General features: G+C 37.0%; 1 protein-coding gene across 4 annotated transcripts in view; it reads right to left on the minus strand.

Annotated features, from left to right (window-relative positions):
- UBE3A (ubiquitin protein ligase E3A) overlaps positions 1 to 18290 on the minus strand; it is a 96399-nt gene that overhangs the window by 59418 nt on the left and 18691 nt on the right. For 2 of the 4 annotated variants that reach the window (XM_061394194.1, XM_061394195.1), the window contains exons 2-3: positions 4057 to 4120; positions 1401 to 1520 (exon numbers count right to left, since the gene is read on the minus strand). The exons of the other annotated variants lie outside the window; for them this stretch is intronic. In XM_061394194.1, coding sequence (XP_061250178.1) covers positions 1401 to 1420 — 20 coding nt within the window. In that variant the 5' untranslated portion in view covers positions 1421 to 1520; positions 4057 to 4120. The remainder of the gene's footprint in view (positions 1 to 1400; positions 1521 to 4056; positions 4121 to 18290) is intronic. 4 annotated transcript variants of the gene reach the window in all.

Raw genomic sequence — 18290 nt, forward strand, 5'->3', positions numbered from 1 at the left:
ATAACTCCAAGTCTCAGAAGTACAATTTGTAATTATTGTAAAGTTTTGAGATTCTGAAATGGAATAGAGATTAAATACATCAAATGGTATCTACATTCTAATTTCCAAAGTCTGTTCCCTAAACAACAGAATACGTAAACATTAGCATCATTTAATATTAACATATATTAATGTAACTACCAAAACCACTTTAAAGTCAAACCAAGTAATTTAAACCAATTCAAGAAGAAGAAAAGAATAATATAAATTGACGATTATTACCTTAAAACAATCTACCCTAAGACTCTTAAACATAGTGCATTTGTTTTTCACTCAAAACGGAAATTGTTTTTTAATCAAGAAAAAGGTTATGAATAAACACTGAACTAAAAGAAGCACTTTTTATCTTATAGTGAGTAATAAGTAATAGTACCTGCCTGTATAAATTTCTAGTCATTCTGCTTATTGTATTCTGTCTGTAACATTCTAAATAATTTACCAAAGAGTATCCTAAAGTTAGGATCCAAACACTCAAAATTTTAAAGTATGTAAGATCTGGGGGGAGAACAGATATATGCTATTTGCTATTCACCTGAAACTCCCACCACATTGTTAACTGGCTACACCCAAATACAAAATAAGTTTAAAGTTTGGGGGAAAAAAATTCCAAAACTCCAATAAATAAATAAAATACCTAAGATCTAACAATAGCTTCCAAGCTTTAATTTAGCTCCTGAAGAGTCTTTATTCTTTACTGTCAAATGCTGGGAAGTAAGGATCTGGCTGTTCAGCTGCTCAGTCGTGTCCAACTCTTTGCAACCCCGTGGACTGTATGCAGCACACCAGGCTTCCCTGTCCATCATCTCCTGGAGCTTGCTCAAGCTCATATCCATTCAGTCAGCCGTAATTTTACCAAATTGAGGACACAAATCAAACGAAAAAAACCCCAAAAGTACTGACTCAGGTTAACCTAAAGTTTGTCAGAAAAACAAATCAGAAGAGAGATTTTTATGAGGTGCAGCTTCTCTGGACTGCAAGGCCCTCCTTTAACTTCCACTGTAACTCTCTGGGACAGAACAGTATACCAGTGTTATTAAAACTCTCACCACATGAAAAGCATATTTTAAAATGTATATTAAGACTTTTTTCATATTTTTTTTAATCTTCATAATAAAATCTTTATTTAAAAACTTGGAAATTTTTAGAAATACTTTCCTATTTATTCATACAGATAAGTCTGGGGAAAAGGCAGAAAGTATTTTAGGAAGGAGATTAAACGGAGAAGCGGGTCAACTCGTAGGTCCACTATTCTTAGCAGTCAGTATCCCTGTCAACTATACATTTTCTTCCTTCTTTTTTTTAACAGCATGTATTTTACAATGGCAGCCTTTTAAAGGCTGTAAAATAACATTCAAAATTACCTTTTACAAGCTGTGGCCATTCGGTGACATCAGGGTGATCACAGCTTTGAGTCACTGATTAAAAACAGGTTGTCACACCAGTCTAGCTGCTAACTTGATCTGAGCGTAGGTTTAATAACTCTAATAAATTAAACAAATCTTTAGTTAGAACACTTTATAAACTCAATTCATTGTTCAAAAAAAAAAAAAAATCTTCACAGGTTCAAATTAGGTGCCAATGTAACATTCATCAGAAGAATAATTATAGAAATGCTTTCAAGGACTATTTTCCAACACTTTTTTCTTAAATTATTTCTTCACTTGAGAAAACATGACAATAATCTTGTACTTTTATGAAGTGTCACAGTTTACAAAAGCACTTTGGTCAACAGTATCTTAAATCTCAAAACAACTATGGCTCTAACCTATACCAAGTAGGTACGATAGAAAGAATTTTAAAAAAACAGAAAAACAAAGCAGCCTTAGAGTGATTAATTGACTTGCCCAAGATTTTAGTATTAGTGTTGAAGCCAGGCCTAGGACTAAAACATAGGTATACTGACTTCCTAACCAGAATTAGTATTTTGTGATTTTGTTTAGTTTTGCTCTAGAGCCTCATGATTTAAATATATGTAAGTAAGCAAAGATTTAAAATATAAATTGAGAATCCACAATTACAATAGTTTAAATGGGACTAATAGTAACAGTTTTCCAGGTAGTCAAATGCTTAATGAAATAGTTATACACACACACACACACACACACACACACACACACACCAAGTCTATTCCTACTTATTCCACAGGATAATATAACAGTAGCAAAAACTCCTTGGGTATGTCATGAATATCATATTCTCCTTATCAGTCATAAATCCACTAACATTCAGTTTCATGACAGAGAATGGCGAAATACAAAATCATTTTTTTCTCCCTCAACCTAGTATCCTCTGATCCCCTTACTTGGCCTTAGCTGAACTGTCCTGATTATCATGGTTCACGATTTATCAGGCATCCTACTCACACTGCAGTACTGGCAAAGATACACATCGGGAATACCCCAGAATCAAGAGTTCATGCCCTGCAACTAGTTTTTCCTCCGGATGATTTCGCTACCAAACTATATATCCAGGCCAAATCTGAAAAGTTATCTAAGGAAAGATGAGAAAATTAGGAGACAGAAACAAAAGACCCTTGACATTTATAAAATAGGAAGCTATTTGAGAATACTAAGGGATGAAACATCAATGCTTGAACCCATAACTCTGCAGCCTATGAACTTGGGCTTCAAATTCAGATAAGGGTAAGAGTTGGCCAAAGAATACATAAATAACTTTCGCGGACTCCAATACAGACATACTTCATTTTATTGCGCTTCACAAATAATGTGTGTCGTCTTTGACAAACTGAAGGTTTGTGGCAGCCTGCCTCTACCAAGTCTACAGGTGCCATCTTTCCAACAGCATTGGCTCACTTCATGTCTCTGTGTCACATTTTGGTTAATTCTTGCAATATTTCACATTTTTTCCTCATTATTATATTTGCCACAGTGATTTATGATCAGTAACTTTTGATATTACTATAACAACTTGCGGAAGGCTCAGATGATGTTTAGCACTTTTTTTAATCAACAAAGTATTTTTTAATTAAGATATGTACACTATTTTTTAGACATAATGTTATGGTACACTTAATATACTATAGTAAGCATCTGTCAATATAACCTTCATAGGCATCAGAAACCCAGAAACTTCACATGATTAGCTTTATTTGCCTTACTGCAGTAGTCTAGAACTAAACCTGAAATACCTCTGAGGTATGCCTAAATATGTGGGATTTATGATCCCTGGAAGATATCAAATTTCCTAGATTTTCCTATTATGTTACATGCTTCCTAATAACAACCTAGAAGATTCTTGAGGTCATTTGGAAAAGAGGTAATGCGCCCCCTGAAACGAATAGTATTTCCTCTGGTCTTCATAAGACTAATAGTGTATGTGGATTTAAAAGACCCAAGTCTAACTTTCCAACCTGTAAAACATAAAAATGAAGAAGTCAAAATACCTTTTAATTGATTAACTGAGATGAATTAATTCATTAAAGAGCTACATGTTCTGTGAAAAATACTGAGGCAAGTTTTCTCTTCTAGACTTACTTTTTCATAGTCTAGTGCTCAACAGAACAAACAGCTCCCAGAGTCAGGATGGATACAAGGCCTTGTTTGGTCCCTTACTCAATGGAAAATCTTGGGCAAGTTTCTTAACCTCTCCAAGACTGTTTCCCAATATACAGAACTAAGGTAACAGTAGTACCTATTTCAGAGGTCTGTCATGAGGATGAACAAACATGTATTTTGTTCAAAACAGTGCTTGACACATAGAAAAAGCCCAATAAATGGAAGCTATTATTAACTCATAGCCTAACAGCCAAACTTGCCCCCTCAATCTTCTTATGCAATTATTTTACCCCTCGTAGCACACTAACCTCTTCTAAATTTCTTTCCGAATCCCACTTGGAGCCCTCATACAGTCTACCTGGCAGCATAGTGATTTAGCACCTAGCAGCATAATCCTTTAAAAATGGCAGTTATCCAAATCTGCTGAATACATCACTATTCTAATCATGACATTAAGATATTCATGCAATTTTGACTTTCAAAAAATAAAACAGAAACATACCATATTTCGCCAAACTTCTGAGGAGCTGGTGAATTCTAAAATCAGGCTCTTACAGATTTTTAACCTAAAACATAAAACACCTCACTCAATTCTTTTTACACAGACAACTGAATAGACAACTTTCAAAGAAAAAAAATTGCTCTAAAATTACAGAACCAAACTCATTTGTAGTATCTGTGAATATTCAAAACATATCAAGAGACAAACGCCCCTAAGAGCTGCTGCCAGGATGTATGGACAGGTAGTTAGGCAGGCCCTGCGGCCTGAAGGCTTCCAGCGGGCAGAACCATGATGCCCATTTTCAGCCACAGAGCTTGCTGCTGCTGCTGCTGCTGCTAAGTCGCTTCAGTCGTGTCCGACTCTGTGTGACCCCATAGACGGCAGCCTACCAGGCTTCCCCGTCCCTGGGATTCTCCAGGCAAGAACACTGGAGTGGGCTGCCATTTCCTTCTCCAATGCATGCAAGTGAGAAGTAAAAGTGAAGTCGCTCAGTCATGTCCGACTCTTATCGACCCCATGGACTGCAGCCTACCAGGCTCCTCCGTCCATGGGATTTTCTAGGCAAAAGTACTGGAGTGGGGTGCTACTGCCTTCTCCAGCCACAGAGCTTACTGATCTCCATTTCCTTACTCCTCTCTCTCTCCAACAGGGCTGAAAATACATGACAACTATTTAAGTACGTGTCTTGAATTCCTTCAGATACCTATAGCAGTTAAGCTTTTAACTAAATTATATATGGTGAGCACCTGCTATGTTAGGTACATATAGGAGCATCTGCCCCGCTACCTCCCAGAGTAGCAGCTTGGGAGTGTCCTGTCAGTCTTAGGTGTCAGGTTGTTGCATTAGTGAAAATATTTTTAAAGTATGTAAGACAATGTTGCCTGGAGCATAATAGGGCCTCAGTGTACGGTAGCAATTATTATTCCTTAAATCAAACATTTAACCTATCAAAACTTCTCTTATCAAAAAACAAATTTTGAAGCCTTTAAGCTTTAGCATGGATCCAAATAATCACTGTAAATTCTTATCTCATTTGTACACAATCAGAGCACGTCTCAGTTGAACAGAACTGAAGTTTTTTTTTTTTTTTTTTTAATATATTTCCTTTTACTACATATGAAGAAACCAAGTTCCCCACCAAGTCAGGAAACCCACCCAGCATCCTGAAGGTTGTTGTCAGAAAATGAATATACTGCATATAATTGGAGAAAGAAATGGCAACCCACTCCAGTGTTCTTGCCTGGAGAATCCCAGGGACAGAGGAGCCTGGTGGGCTACAGTCCATGGGGTCGCACAGAGTCGGACACCACTGAAGTGACTTAGCAGCAGCAGCATATAATTACTGTTTTTAAAATTAATCAAATGTTAAGATCTTAACAGAGTCTCAAACTCTCTTCTATAATACAATCACCTGAGGAATCTGTAAAAAAAAAAATGCATACTTACTTGATCTCAACCTCCAGAGACTGTGATTCAGTACATAAAATGGGGATATAGAGATCTGTATTTTAAGCACACATTTCATGTGATATGTATACCCCAATTTGAGATACTTTGCCTTAGAAGATTAGGAACACATAATCATGGAAGAAATATACCACATCTATGAAGATATAGGATACGTAACAGAAACTGTAAGCACCAAAAATGCTAGTTGCACTCTGCAAATTTAACTATTAGCACTCTTACACCGCACCTAGTGCCTTTATTTTCTTTATATTCAGCAGAGGGCTCGGTATAAATCAAAGAATAAGAAATGCATCTAAAAATAAGAAATGTCAATATGAATCTATATCCACCTGTCCTACTATCATTTTCATTTATCCTTAAAACAGTCCATCTGCCTACCCTCACTTTTTCTCCCTCTACACAGGTGCATATTTATTATTAATACATCTGTCATGTCTTTTATCTCCTCTCCAATAGCCTATTTCCTTCACCTCCTTATAATCATAGCACAAACTTAATTTCCAGACTACTTTTTCTATCACTTTTTCATTATGTCCACTTAGCAATCCTGTTCTCATTTATGCCATGTTTACAGTGTCTTAAATTTGTGGGAAAGCTACTTGTTGACAAACTCATTCAGCTTTGTACATTTGTAAATTTCTCAACAAGAGTGTTCCCAGTAACTTTCCTGCATAAATCTTCCTGCCTTTAGGTTCTCCTCATTTTAGTTCACTCTAGATTTAAATTCACCAAATTTTTAAATATTACTTTCTTATAGTACTTCCAACGTAATTCCCTCAACTCCATTAACACTTTACAGTACCGTTACCTTCCTTTAACCACCAGAAAGACCATTACCTCAGATGCTAACATACAAAACTTTTCACATACTCAAAGTTTTCTTATAAAAGTCATCATCATTCTCATATGGGCTACATCTTATGACCTCTTAATCCTACTTTTTCTCTGCAATATTTCACAATTCTAACCATTTCTCACCCCTCCTGGCTTCCATAATGCTGTACCTGTCAGTGTTCTACCTCTGACTGGAATTATGTCTTCTGCCAGTTCATTTTCCTACTCCCCAACCACAGCCTCTAAGTTTCCATCAGTAGCCCTTTTCTTAAGGTAAGAAAAGGGGCTATTTAATTTAGGTTATGGAGAAGGCAGTGGCACCCCACTCCAGTACTCTTGTCTGGAAAATCCCATGGACAGAGCCTGGTGGGCTGCAGTCCATGGGGTCACGAAGAGTCGGACACGACTGAGCAACTTCACTTTCACTTTTTACTTTCATGCTTTGGAGAAGGAAATGGCAACCCACTCCAGTGTTCTTGCCTGGAGAATCCCAGGGACGGGGGAGCCTGGTGGGCTGCCGTCTATGGAGTCGCACAGAGTCGGACACGACTGAAGTGACTTAGCAGCAATTTAGGTTAAATTAATTTTCTGGACAAGGTCAGCACCTGTTCCTCCATCACCTCTCTATATACTTAAGATCCCTAACATCTTTTAAGATCCCTCACATCTTAAGAGCCCTTACAACTTTTAAGCCTTGATCTCTTGAGTCATAAGCCTGCTACTCTCAGTTACCAATGGTACACATGCACTTGGGATGTTCATTAGTATATAAAATCAAACTCAATTATTAAAAAAAACCTCACTCCATCTTGATGTGCCTACTCTTCCTACTCTTGTTGTCCTGCTAATTACAGGTTACAAGAAAAATGGTAAAAAAAAAAAAAAAAGTGAAAAACGAAAAAAATGGTGCCATTCTTCATTTCCCCCCTCGTTTTTATTTAGCCCAACCACTGTACAGTTTGATACTAAAGATCAAAGAATGTCTACTACCTAAAACTAATACAATGTTATATGGCAATTATAGCCCAAATTTTAAAATGTTTGAAGGTCTACAAGTGGACGAAGACATACTGATAAAGAAACTAGACATGCTCTTACACAGATATAAAGAATAGACTTTTGGACTCTGTGGGAGAAGGCGAGGGTGGGATGATTTTAGAGAATAGCACTGAAACATGTGTATTACCAAATGTGAAACAGATGACCAGTCCAAGTTCAATGCATGAAGTGGGGCACTCAAAGCCAGTGCCCTAGGAGGACCCTGAGGGATGAGATGGGGAGGGAGGTAGGAGGGGGGTCACGATGGGGGACAAATGTACACCCATGGCTGATTTGTCAATGTATGGCAAAAACCACTATGAATATTGTAAAGTAATTAGCCTCCAATTAAAATTTATTAATTTAAAAAATTAAAATAAATTCAAAATTCAGTCTGTAAAGTTTTAGTGACCCCCCTCCCCAGAATTGGAAACTAGACTTGCTCTTATTCCCATGTAATGGGGGAAATGGGCACAAACAATAAAAACCACAATAAAGTAGGTAACCGCAACGCACAGTTAAGTGTTGTGAGGAAGAAACCACAATACAAGCGCACAAATAGAGTATTCTGACTTAAGTCTGGGAAAAAGTAAAGATATTCTTTATAAAGTAACATATAAAGTGAGCACTGAGGCATGAATAATGTTTATCCCAGACATATTAAGAAAAAGCAGGGGAAGTAATGATACCACTACCAGTCCAGTCATCCAAATTAGAAAACTGAGTTATATTCTAAAGAGAAGCCCTTTCCAGTACAACAAACTCACCCACTGCTATCAATTCTATCTCAGAAATTCCCCCACACTCCAACACTTCCCCCAATTATTCTGTTGTTGGTTTTGTTCCAGAGTAGCATTTCAGATGAAACTGTACACGATTCGGAAAAAATTTGCCAGTTCAGCCTCTTCTCTGACTAGACCACACTTTTAGAGAACATACATATAATTCGTTTTTATACTTCCACTGCTTGAAAATGTTCACAAAATATACTTCTCAGGATAAACATCTTACAAAAGAGGAATATTTCCTATTAGGTGACGTGCTTTAGGTCACTTAACTAGTAAATATAAGGTTAAGATCAAGTTGTCTGATTCTAAAGACCATGTCTTTTCCTTCCACTGTTGATCAGTCACTAATATTGTGTCCAACTCTTTGTGCCCCACCCACACGAGGCTTCCCTGTCCCTCATATCTCCTGGAGCTTGCTCAAACTCATGTCCATTGAGTAAGTGATGCCATCCAACCACCTCATCCTCTGTTGCCCCCTTGCCCTCAATCTTTCCCAGCATCAGGGTCCTCTCCAATGAGTCAGCTCTTCTCATCGGGTGGCCAAAGTACTGCAGCTTTAGCTTCAGCACCAATGAATATTCACAGTTGATTTCCTTTAGGACTGACTGTTCTGATGTCTTTACAGTCCAAGGGACTCTTAAGAGTCTTCTCCAACACCACAGTTCAAAAGCATCAATTATTCCACGCTCAGCTTTCTTTATGGTCCAACTCTCACATCCATACATGACCACTGGAAAAACCATAGCCTTGACTAGATGGACCTTTGTTGGCAAAGTAATGTCTCTGCTTTTCAATATGCTATCTAGGTTGGTCATAACTTTCCTTCCAAGGAGTAAGCATCTTTTAATTTCATGGCTGCAGTCACCATCTGCAGTGATTTTGGAGCCCAGAAAAATAAAGTCTGACACTGTTTCCACTGTTTCCCCATCTATTTCCCATGAAGTGATGGGACCAGATGCCATGATCTTAGTTTTCTGAATGTTGAGCTTTAAGCCAACTTTTTCACTCTCCTCTTTCACTGTCATCAAGAGGCTCTTTAGTTCTTCTTCACTTTCTGCCGTAAGGGTGGTGTTATCTGCATATCTGAGGTTATTGATATTTCTCCCAGCAATCTTGATTCCAGCTTGTGCTTCCTCCAGCCCAGTGTTTCTCATGATGTACTCTGCATATAAGTTAAATAAGCAGGGTGACAATATACAGCCTTGATGTACTCCTTTTCCTATTTGGAACCAGGCTGTTGTTTCATGTCCAGTTCTAACTGTTGCTTACTAGCCATCTGTATTTCTGAGTTCAATGCTTTTGTTTCTCACAACAGTTTACCCCAAAATACTTCTCTATCTTTTGCTAACCTTTATCTCCCACCCACCTATTATGCCCTGTTAAAAAATACTCATTTTAATTATTGTACCACACAATTCTCTAATCTCTTCTGTAAATAATCATTTACTATATATTCCTAATACTATATTAATTTCTACCTTAAGTTTATTATTTTATATATTATAGCTATCTGCATACATTTCTCAGTGCTTCTAATTATAAGCTGGTTGAGGGGAAGGCGCGTCTCCTTCATGTTTACTTTCATCATATTGGGGACTGTTTTCTTGACTCCACACCTCCCGTGTACAAGGCGGGGAAAAAAAAAAAAAGTAAAGCTCTGGCCTGAAAAAGGATTCTGAAGTAGTTCCAAATGCAATTCACAGATGAATAAACAAGAGTATCCCTTAATTCTAAAATAACACAAATTTACCCCAAGTCAATTTAACGAAAGTATATTCTGAAGCTCAAAAACGTAAGAATCACCAAGAATATTTCATTTTCTAAAAGAAACGTCTCTCTTTCCAAAAAACTTGTTCTACCAGGGACTAAATGTAGGATAGTAAATAGTATAATTAAAATTGATACAACCCCTTCAAAAAAATTTGACCGTTATCTACTAAAACTAAATGTATACATATCCTATAACTTAAAAATTCCTCTAGGTACATCAAACAGAAATGAGAACACACGTTCACTAGAAGATATTTAGTGGAAAATTGACAGTAACAACAGTCTTAGTCACCCTAAACCAGAAATGACTAAAATGTCCATCAGCAGCGGAATGAAAAACAAAATACAGCTGATCCTTGAACAACCCAAGTGTGAACTATGCAAGTCCACTTAGACGTGGATTTTTCTTCAGAAAATACACTAATATAGTAACACTATTTACAGCTGGTTGAAGTCACAGAACTGTCAGTCTGCAAGGCCTACTGTGGCCATACACGCAGCTTTGTAAATGTGCAGGGGACGGGCACCCCGAGCCCCACACCTTCTCAAGGGTCAACTGTACCATACAGACATGATAAGCAGCCAGCGACAACCAACACTGTGGATGAAGCACACAAATATGCTGTGTGAGATAAGTCAGATACAACTACATGTGACTGTTTCAAATTACATAAAATATAAAAACAGGAAAATCTCATCTATGCCAGTAGAAGTCAGGATACTGGTTACTCTTGGGGAAAGAGAATTAATGACAAAGAAAGCACAAGGGGCTTCAGAGGAACTGATCATATTCCTTGATCTGAATGCAGACTACATCTGTGTGCTCAGTGTGTGAAAGTGTAACAACCTATGTGCATACTTACATGCTTTTGTATGTGTATCATACTTGAATGAAAATTTTATTTTAAAAAGCACAGTATGGTATGAGCACTTAATAAATGTAGATGAAACAGAAAGTCCAGAGAAAGATCCAAAAAGTATCTAACAGTTACTTCTTATCAAAAACAAGAAAACTGGACAACACACACGAAAAAATGTTTTCAGACCCTGGGTACAAGGCAGTGTGAGACTGATCCATGAGAATAAACAGAGTTAAGGTGAACCCTTTGAATGCTTGAATTTCTGCCTAAAGGCAACTTTCTGATAAGAGTCAATGGAGGGAAACCCAGACAGAGGACAGCAGTCTCACTGGGGTGTGAAGCAAGAGGTCAGAGTTGAGTAGGCTGAAATGGCTAGAATATTTACTAAGACTGAGTGCCAGAGAGGGGAGCTAAGCAGAGAAAAGTTTCCATAAGCCTTGAGGGTCCTTTCAAGTCTGTCACTATATACTAAACTGGGCATGAATAAAGTGAAAGACTCCATGAAGCTGAAGAAAGAGGAGCTGTGAGCTGAGATATTCCCAGTGCTCATACAAGACTTGGAGATCCCTAAGTTCCCCCCAATCAGAATGAAGAGAACATGTGGACACTTAGAACATTTCATAGACATTTACAGGACATTTAGTAGAAAACTAAGAAAGGCCATGCCGTTCTAGTAGCTACCAGCCCAAAAGTTAAGCCTTTTCTAGATACACTCTAACAGAACCTTGAAGGAATCAAGCTGAGCAACAAGTTACTTCACTGGCTGCCAAAACAAAATTTAACAATCGAAAAGACAACAAAATCCAGCCACTCAACAACAGAATATTACAATATTCAGTATCCAGTAGTAAACTACTAAATTTACAAACAGGAAAACAAGACCAATAACCAAAAGAAAAACTAGTCAAAAGACCCTGAAGGGAAAAAACTGATGGAATCAGTAGATGAGAACTTTTAAAATAGATATTATAAATATGATCAAGGATTCAAAAGGATATATGAAAATGAAACTTTTAGAAATACAAAATAATGTATATAAATATATATATATAATACTTACATAAATATATAAATCATCTCAAAGTATTTGACACTGAAGGGGGAAAAAACAGTAAAATACAAGACAAAGTAAGTGGAAGCAGAAAGAGACAAAAAAAGAACTAAAAATATTAATGATCTGAATATAATTATCAAATAATCTAACATTATACATATAACCAGAGTCCCTGGAAAACAATGTAGAAGGAAGAGAAGTGACTTTAAAAAAATACATGTGAAGAAATAATGACTGACACTTTTCCAAATTTGATGAAAGCATAAGCACATAGACCAAAACAAACCAAAAAAGAAAAAAAACAAACACACCCAAAGTAAATAAATCCTAAGCAGGATAAACACACACAAAAAAATCAGGGATAAAGAGAAAATCTTAAAAGAGACGCCAGAGGGGGCAAAAAAGACTTTATGAACAGGAGAAGAAACATTAAGTATAACCACAGACTTCTCATCAGAAACAAATGCGGAAAGAAAAATGTCAACCTAGAGTTATGTATCAAGTGATAAATATCCTTCAAAATGTTAAGATAAACCACTATATATCGACTAGAATGGCTACGTCAAAAAGACTGAGAGTCCCAAATGCTGATAAGATTGTAGAGCAACTGGAAACTTGTAATTGTTGGTTAAGAGTATAAAGCAAAACAACCAATTTGGGGAAGCCAAGACAAGCTATCCTGGCCAATTTCTGCCCAAAGTACAGCTTTATAAACAAAACAAATAACTGCAGATGTTTGGGGGACACTAAGTTTGGGGTGATCTGTTATGTACCAATAGATAACCAGAAAAATATACTAAATTTAGTTAAGTGCAATACACTAAATTAATAATGATACATTTCATATGTTTTAGTTAACTATATATGACAAAATTAAGGATGAGATATTCTAACATCTGCATCTTATTGAGTTAGCCAAAAAGTTCATTTGGAGTTTTCTATAAAATGTTACGGGAAATCCCAAACTTTCTGGCCAAAACAAAACTTTGAAAAGCATCCAAAAAAAAAAAAGAAATAAAACAAGTTAACAGATATATAGATACAAGACATTAAATAAAGTAAAATATTAAGTGTAGAACTACATTCTACAATTATTTCATACCTGTGTAAGTTTGAAAAGTTTCCTAATAAAATTTTTACAAGTGAAATAACAACATTTTCATACAAATAGAAGCTGAAAGATTTTTTTTGGCCAACAGACTTAGTGCTCTAGAATTTTTTTTATTTTTTCAAGTAGAAGGAAAATAATATCACATAGAAATTTGAGTTCATGAAAAAAATCTACACAAAAGAAATGAAATGAAAACATGAACAAAACATCAAAGAATATTGCTCCTGGTTTTTAAACTTCTTTATGTAACAGCTGACTATATAAAGAAATAATCAGAAATTCTACTGTGGAATTCATAGCTTACATAAAAGCAAAACAGAAGATTAAAATGGCAAAAAAGGATGAAGAAAGGTAAATGAATTTATAATGTTCTAGAATTCCTATACTCTAAGAGGTCTTATTTTACAGGCAGACTGAGATAAACTAAGGTGCATACTGTAAATACTAGTGCAACCAACTGGGGAAAAAATAGAGATACAAGCTAACAGTGGAGATAAAACAGACTTCTAAATAATGCTTAATCCAAAAGAAAGCAGGAAGTGGGGGAGGGAAGTAGTATAAATAACACAACTAAAAAACAAACAGTAACCTGATACTCTTAAACTCAACCATATTGACAATTACAATAAATATAAATGGATCAAAAACTCAAAAAGCAGAGATTGTAAACAATCAAAAAGGATACAACTACAAACTATAAAAGACATATTAAGTTGAAAGTAAAGAAACAGAAACATGTAAACACGAATCATAAGAAAGGAGGGGTAGCTATGTTAACACCAGACAAAGCAGACTTCAGGCCAAGGAACATTCCCAAGAGAAGAGACACATTTCTTAGTGATAAAGAATCAATCCATCAAGGAAATATAACAGTCCTAAATGTGAATGTACCTGATAACAGAACTTGAAAATACATGAAACAAAAAGGAACAGAACTGAAAGAAAACATAGCAGGTTCACAATTATAGTTAAACACTTCAACACTACTCTCTTCTCAATTAGGGCTTCCCTGATAGCTCAGTTGGTAAAGAATCTGCCTGCAATGCAGGAGACCTGGGTTCAATCCCTGGATTGGGAAGATCCCCTAGATAAGGAAAGGGCTACCCACTCCAGCATTCTGGCCTGGAGAATTCCACGGACTACAGCCCACGGGGTCGCAAAGACTCAGACACGACTGAGCGACTTCTTTTTCACTAATTTAACAAAATAAGTACCCTGCCCCCAAATCAGTAATGATACAGAACACATGCCTGTCTAAAAAAGAACTTGTAGGCTGAAAAGAGAAAGAAAACAGTTGCATATTCACAAAAAAATATACACATGGCCAATAAATATATGAAAACTTCAATATCATTAATCAGTGAAATGCAAATTAAAATACCAATGACACTTCATACCCATTATATGACCATTAGTTTTTAAAAATAACATTAGCAAGGTATTAGCAAAGATGTGAAGAAACTGGAATCCTTGTAGGAAGGTAAAACAGTACAACTGCTATGGAAAATGGTATATTGGTTTTCAAAATAATTAAACATAGAATTACCATATGACACAGCAATTCCATTCCTAGCTATATAACCAAAAGAAACGAAAGCAGGGACTTTGAAGAGATTTTTACACCCCATGTTTATAGTAGCACTATTCACAAAAGCCAAAGGAAGGAAGGCACTCGTCTCAATGAATGAATGATTAAACAAAATGTGGTATACAGACACAATGGGTATTATTCAGCTTTGAAATAGAAATTCTGATATATGATGTAACATGGGTCAACCTTGAGATCATGCTAACTGGAATAAACCAAAAGCAAAAAAAAGAACATCGTATGATTCCACTTACACGAGTACCTACAATAGCCAAATTCATAGTCAGAAAGTAGAAGAGAGGCTGGAGGGAGGGGAAGAAATTAGCTGGTTACTGTTTAACGGGGACAGAGTTTCAGTTTGGAATGACAAACAAGTTTCAAAAATGGGTTAAGAGTGATGGTCGCCCAATGTGAATGTACTTTATGCCACTGAACTACACAGTTAAAATGGTCAAAATAAATTTTATGTTATGCATATTTTACTACAGTTAAAAAGAAACTGCAATGGGATACCACTACACACCCATCAGTGTCTGCAATTTGAGAGTATCAAATGTTGACAAGGATTTGGAAGAAATGGAACTCTAGTATGCTGCTGGTGAGAATGCATAATGGTATAACCATCTGGAAAGGTTCATCAGTTCTTTATAAATTAAAACATAAAACTAACATGTGCATACTAAGTTGCTTCAGTCATGTCCAACTCTTTGCAATCTTATGGATTGTAGCCTACCAGGCTCCTCTGTCCATGCAATTCCCCAGGCAAGAATACGGGAGTGGATTGCCATACCTCCTCCAGGGGATCTTCCCAACCCAGCTACCATCGAACTCACATCTCTTATGTCTCCTGCACTGGCAGGCAGGTTACCACCAGCACCACCTAGGAAGCACATGACCCAGTAATTCCAATTTAAGGCCTTTAACTCTGAGGAATGAAAACATGTTCACGTACCAAAAGACACACGTGCAAAGAGGACCTTTATTCACAACAGCCTAAAACTGGAAAATATGCAAATATTCACTAGATAACTAAATAGTAAATAAGTAAATACACTTTCGTATAGCCGTATTGTATTTAACAACAAAAAAAAAAAAATCAGTGATAAAATACAAAGTAGAGAAATCTCAATTATCTGTAGTTATGTGGGTATGTGATAGCATACACAGATTTGATGCAATAATTAAAAAGTACTGTTCACCTCCATCCTGTCAGTTGTTCAGCCAAACCTCAAGTGTCATCTTTTACTTCTCCCTTTATTCCACACTTACATCTGACAGATCACCAAATCCTACAGACTAGAACTTCAACACGTATCAGTGATTCAACCTCTTCTCACCAACCTCATTGGCCTCATCCTGTCCAAGCCCCCATCATCACCTCTTACGTGTATTCCTGTAGTAGCCTATCAGCTGACCTCCTGATTGTGCCCTTCTCTTTCAATCTACACTAACCATGGCAGTCAGAGGGATCTTCTGACCTAAGTCAGAACTTTCCACTCTGCTCAAAAACTTTCAAGGGCTTCCCATCTCACTCAAAAGTAAACTTCAAACCCTTTAGTATGACTAAATGCTACATGCCCTACATTCCCCTTTCTGACTTGATCTCCATCATTTACCTTTCTAAAGCCACACCAGCCACCTCGCAGTTTCTCAAACAAACCAGGCACTCTCCCACCTCACTGCTCCCTTATGCACTACCCGCTATGTCTGAAATGCTCTTCCCTCAGTTATCCATATGGCTAGCTCTCTCACCCCCTTCAGTTCTTTACTCAAGTTGTCACCATGTCACTAAGGTTTCCTCCGGTCATACTAAAGTTTGCATTGCCCCCTGAACTCTCAAATATTTCATCTCTCACTCCTTTTTCTCCTCAGAAGTACAATATACTGCAACTGCATACAAACTACAACATACAATATATTCTACATATCTTGTTTTTGCTGTTTCCCTATTAAGCCAAAGCCCATCGAAACAGGAGCTTTGGTGGATTTTGTACACTGCTGTCTCTACTAGCATCTAGGAAAATGCCCATGACACAACAGGTGCTTAAAAAATATCTGCTAAATGAATGAGGTACAGATGCACATGTAACCATTCACAGGGAAAAGATTTCTATAATAAATTGCTAAGAAGTGGGGGAGGAACCAAGTTGTACGGAAAACAAATACACAAGCAATGAACAATTTGAAAATGAAATTTTAGAATTTTCATTAGTAGTTTAATATCAAAAAGAATGAATCTTAGAAATATAAACAAAATACATTTCTTTCTGAACAGAAATGTCAAATGGATACAACGAAAACTACAAAATACAAAAAAAATTAAAGACCTAAATAAACAGAAAGACATTCCATGTTCATGAATTGAAAAATATTAATGCAAGAAAACTCCTTAAAGAGATCAAGAAATTCAACACAAATTTTATCAAAATCCTGGCTCCCCTTTTACCAGAAATTGACAAGCTAACTCTAAAATTCACACAGAAATTCAGAGAATGCACATAGCCAAGAGAGAGGCCAAGTCTGAATATTCACATTTTTCAAGTTTAAAATTTACTACAAATCTACAGCAATGAAGAATGTGTGTGAATGGCTGAAGAACAGACATAATGGATGGAAGAGAATTCAGAGTCCAGAAATACACTCTTACATTTATGGCCAACTGATTTTCAACAAGGGTGCCAAGATGATTCAATGGGAAAGAACAGGTTTTTCAACAAATGGTTTTGGGACAACAGGATATCTACATGGAAAAAAATAAAGTTAGACCCTTACTTCATATAACATCATACACAAAAATTAACTCAAAACAGATGACAAACAAAAATGTAAGCACTAAGACTACAAAACTCTCAGAAGCAATGGCCTTGGTTAGACAATGGTTTCTTAAATAACACCAAAGACATCAAAAGAAAAACAGTAAACTGGACTTAACTTGTATGCCTCAGAGGAAAAAAACCAAGAAACTGAAAAAACAACTTTTGCCGGGGAAAATACTTAGAAATCATGTATCTGATAAGGGACGTGCATCCAGAACAATAAAAAGAAAAATGACCCAATTTTAAATAGCAAAGGATCTAAATAGATTTCCAAAGATGGATATCAGTACACATGTTAGTCACCCGTGCATGCACGCATGCTAAGTCGCTTCAGTCATGTCCAACTCTTTGTGACCCTATGGACTGTAGCCCGCCAGGCTCCTCTGACGAGATTCTCCAGGCAAGAATACTGGAGTGGGCTGCCATGCCCTCCTCCAGGTGGCGTTCCAATCCAGGGATTGAACCTGTGTCTCGTACATCTCTTGCATTAGCAGGCAGATTCTTTACTACTAGTGTCACTTGGCGGACAAGGCCAATGGCAAGCCACTCCAGTACTCTTGCCTGGAAAATCCCATGGACGGAGGAGCTTGGTAGGCTGCAGTCATGGGGTCTCAAAGAGTCAGACATGACTGAGTGACTTCACTTTCACTTTTCACCTTCATGCGTTGGAGAAGGAAATGGCAACCCACTCCAGTATTCTTGCCTGGAGAATCCAGGGGACGGTGGAGCCTGGTGAGCTGCTGTCTACGGGGTCCCACAGAGTCAGACACAACTGAAGCAACTTAGCAGCAGCAGCAGCAGTGTCACTTGGTAGGCCCTGTTAGTCACTTAGCAAAAGCAAATCAAAAACACAGATACCTTCACATCCACAAGACAACTGGTTTGGCAAGGAAGTAATTAGAAAT

Source organism: Bos javanicus, chromosome 21 (assembly GCF_032452875.1).
Source record: "Bos javanicus breed banteng chromosome 21, ARS-OSU_banteng_1.0, whole genome shotgun sequence".
Taxonomy (NCBI): Eukaryota; Metazoa; Chordata; class Mammalia; order Artiodactyla; family Bovidae; genus Bos; species Bos javanicus.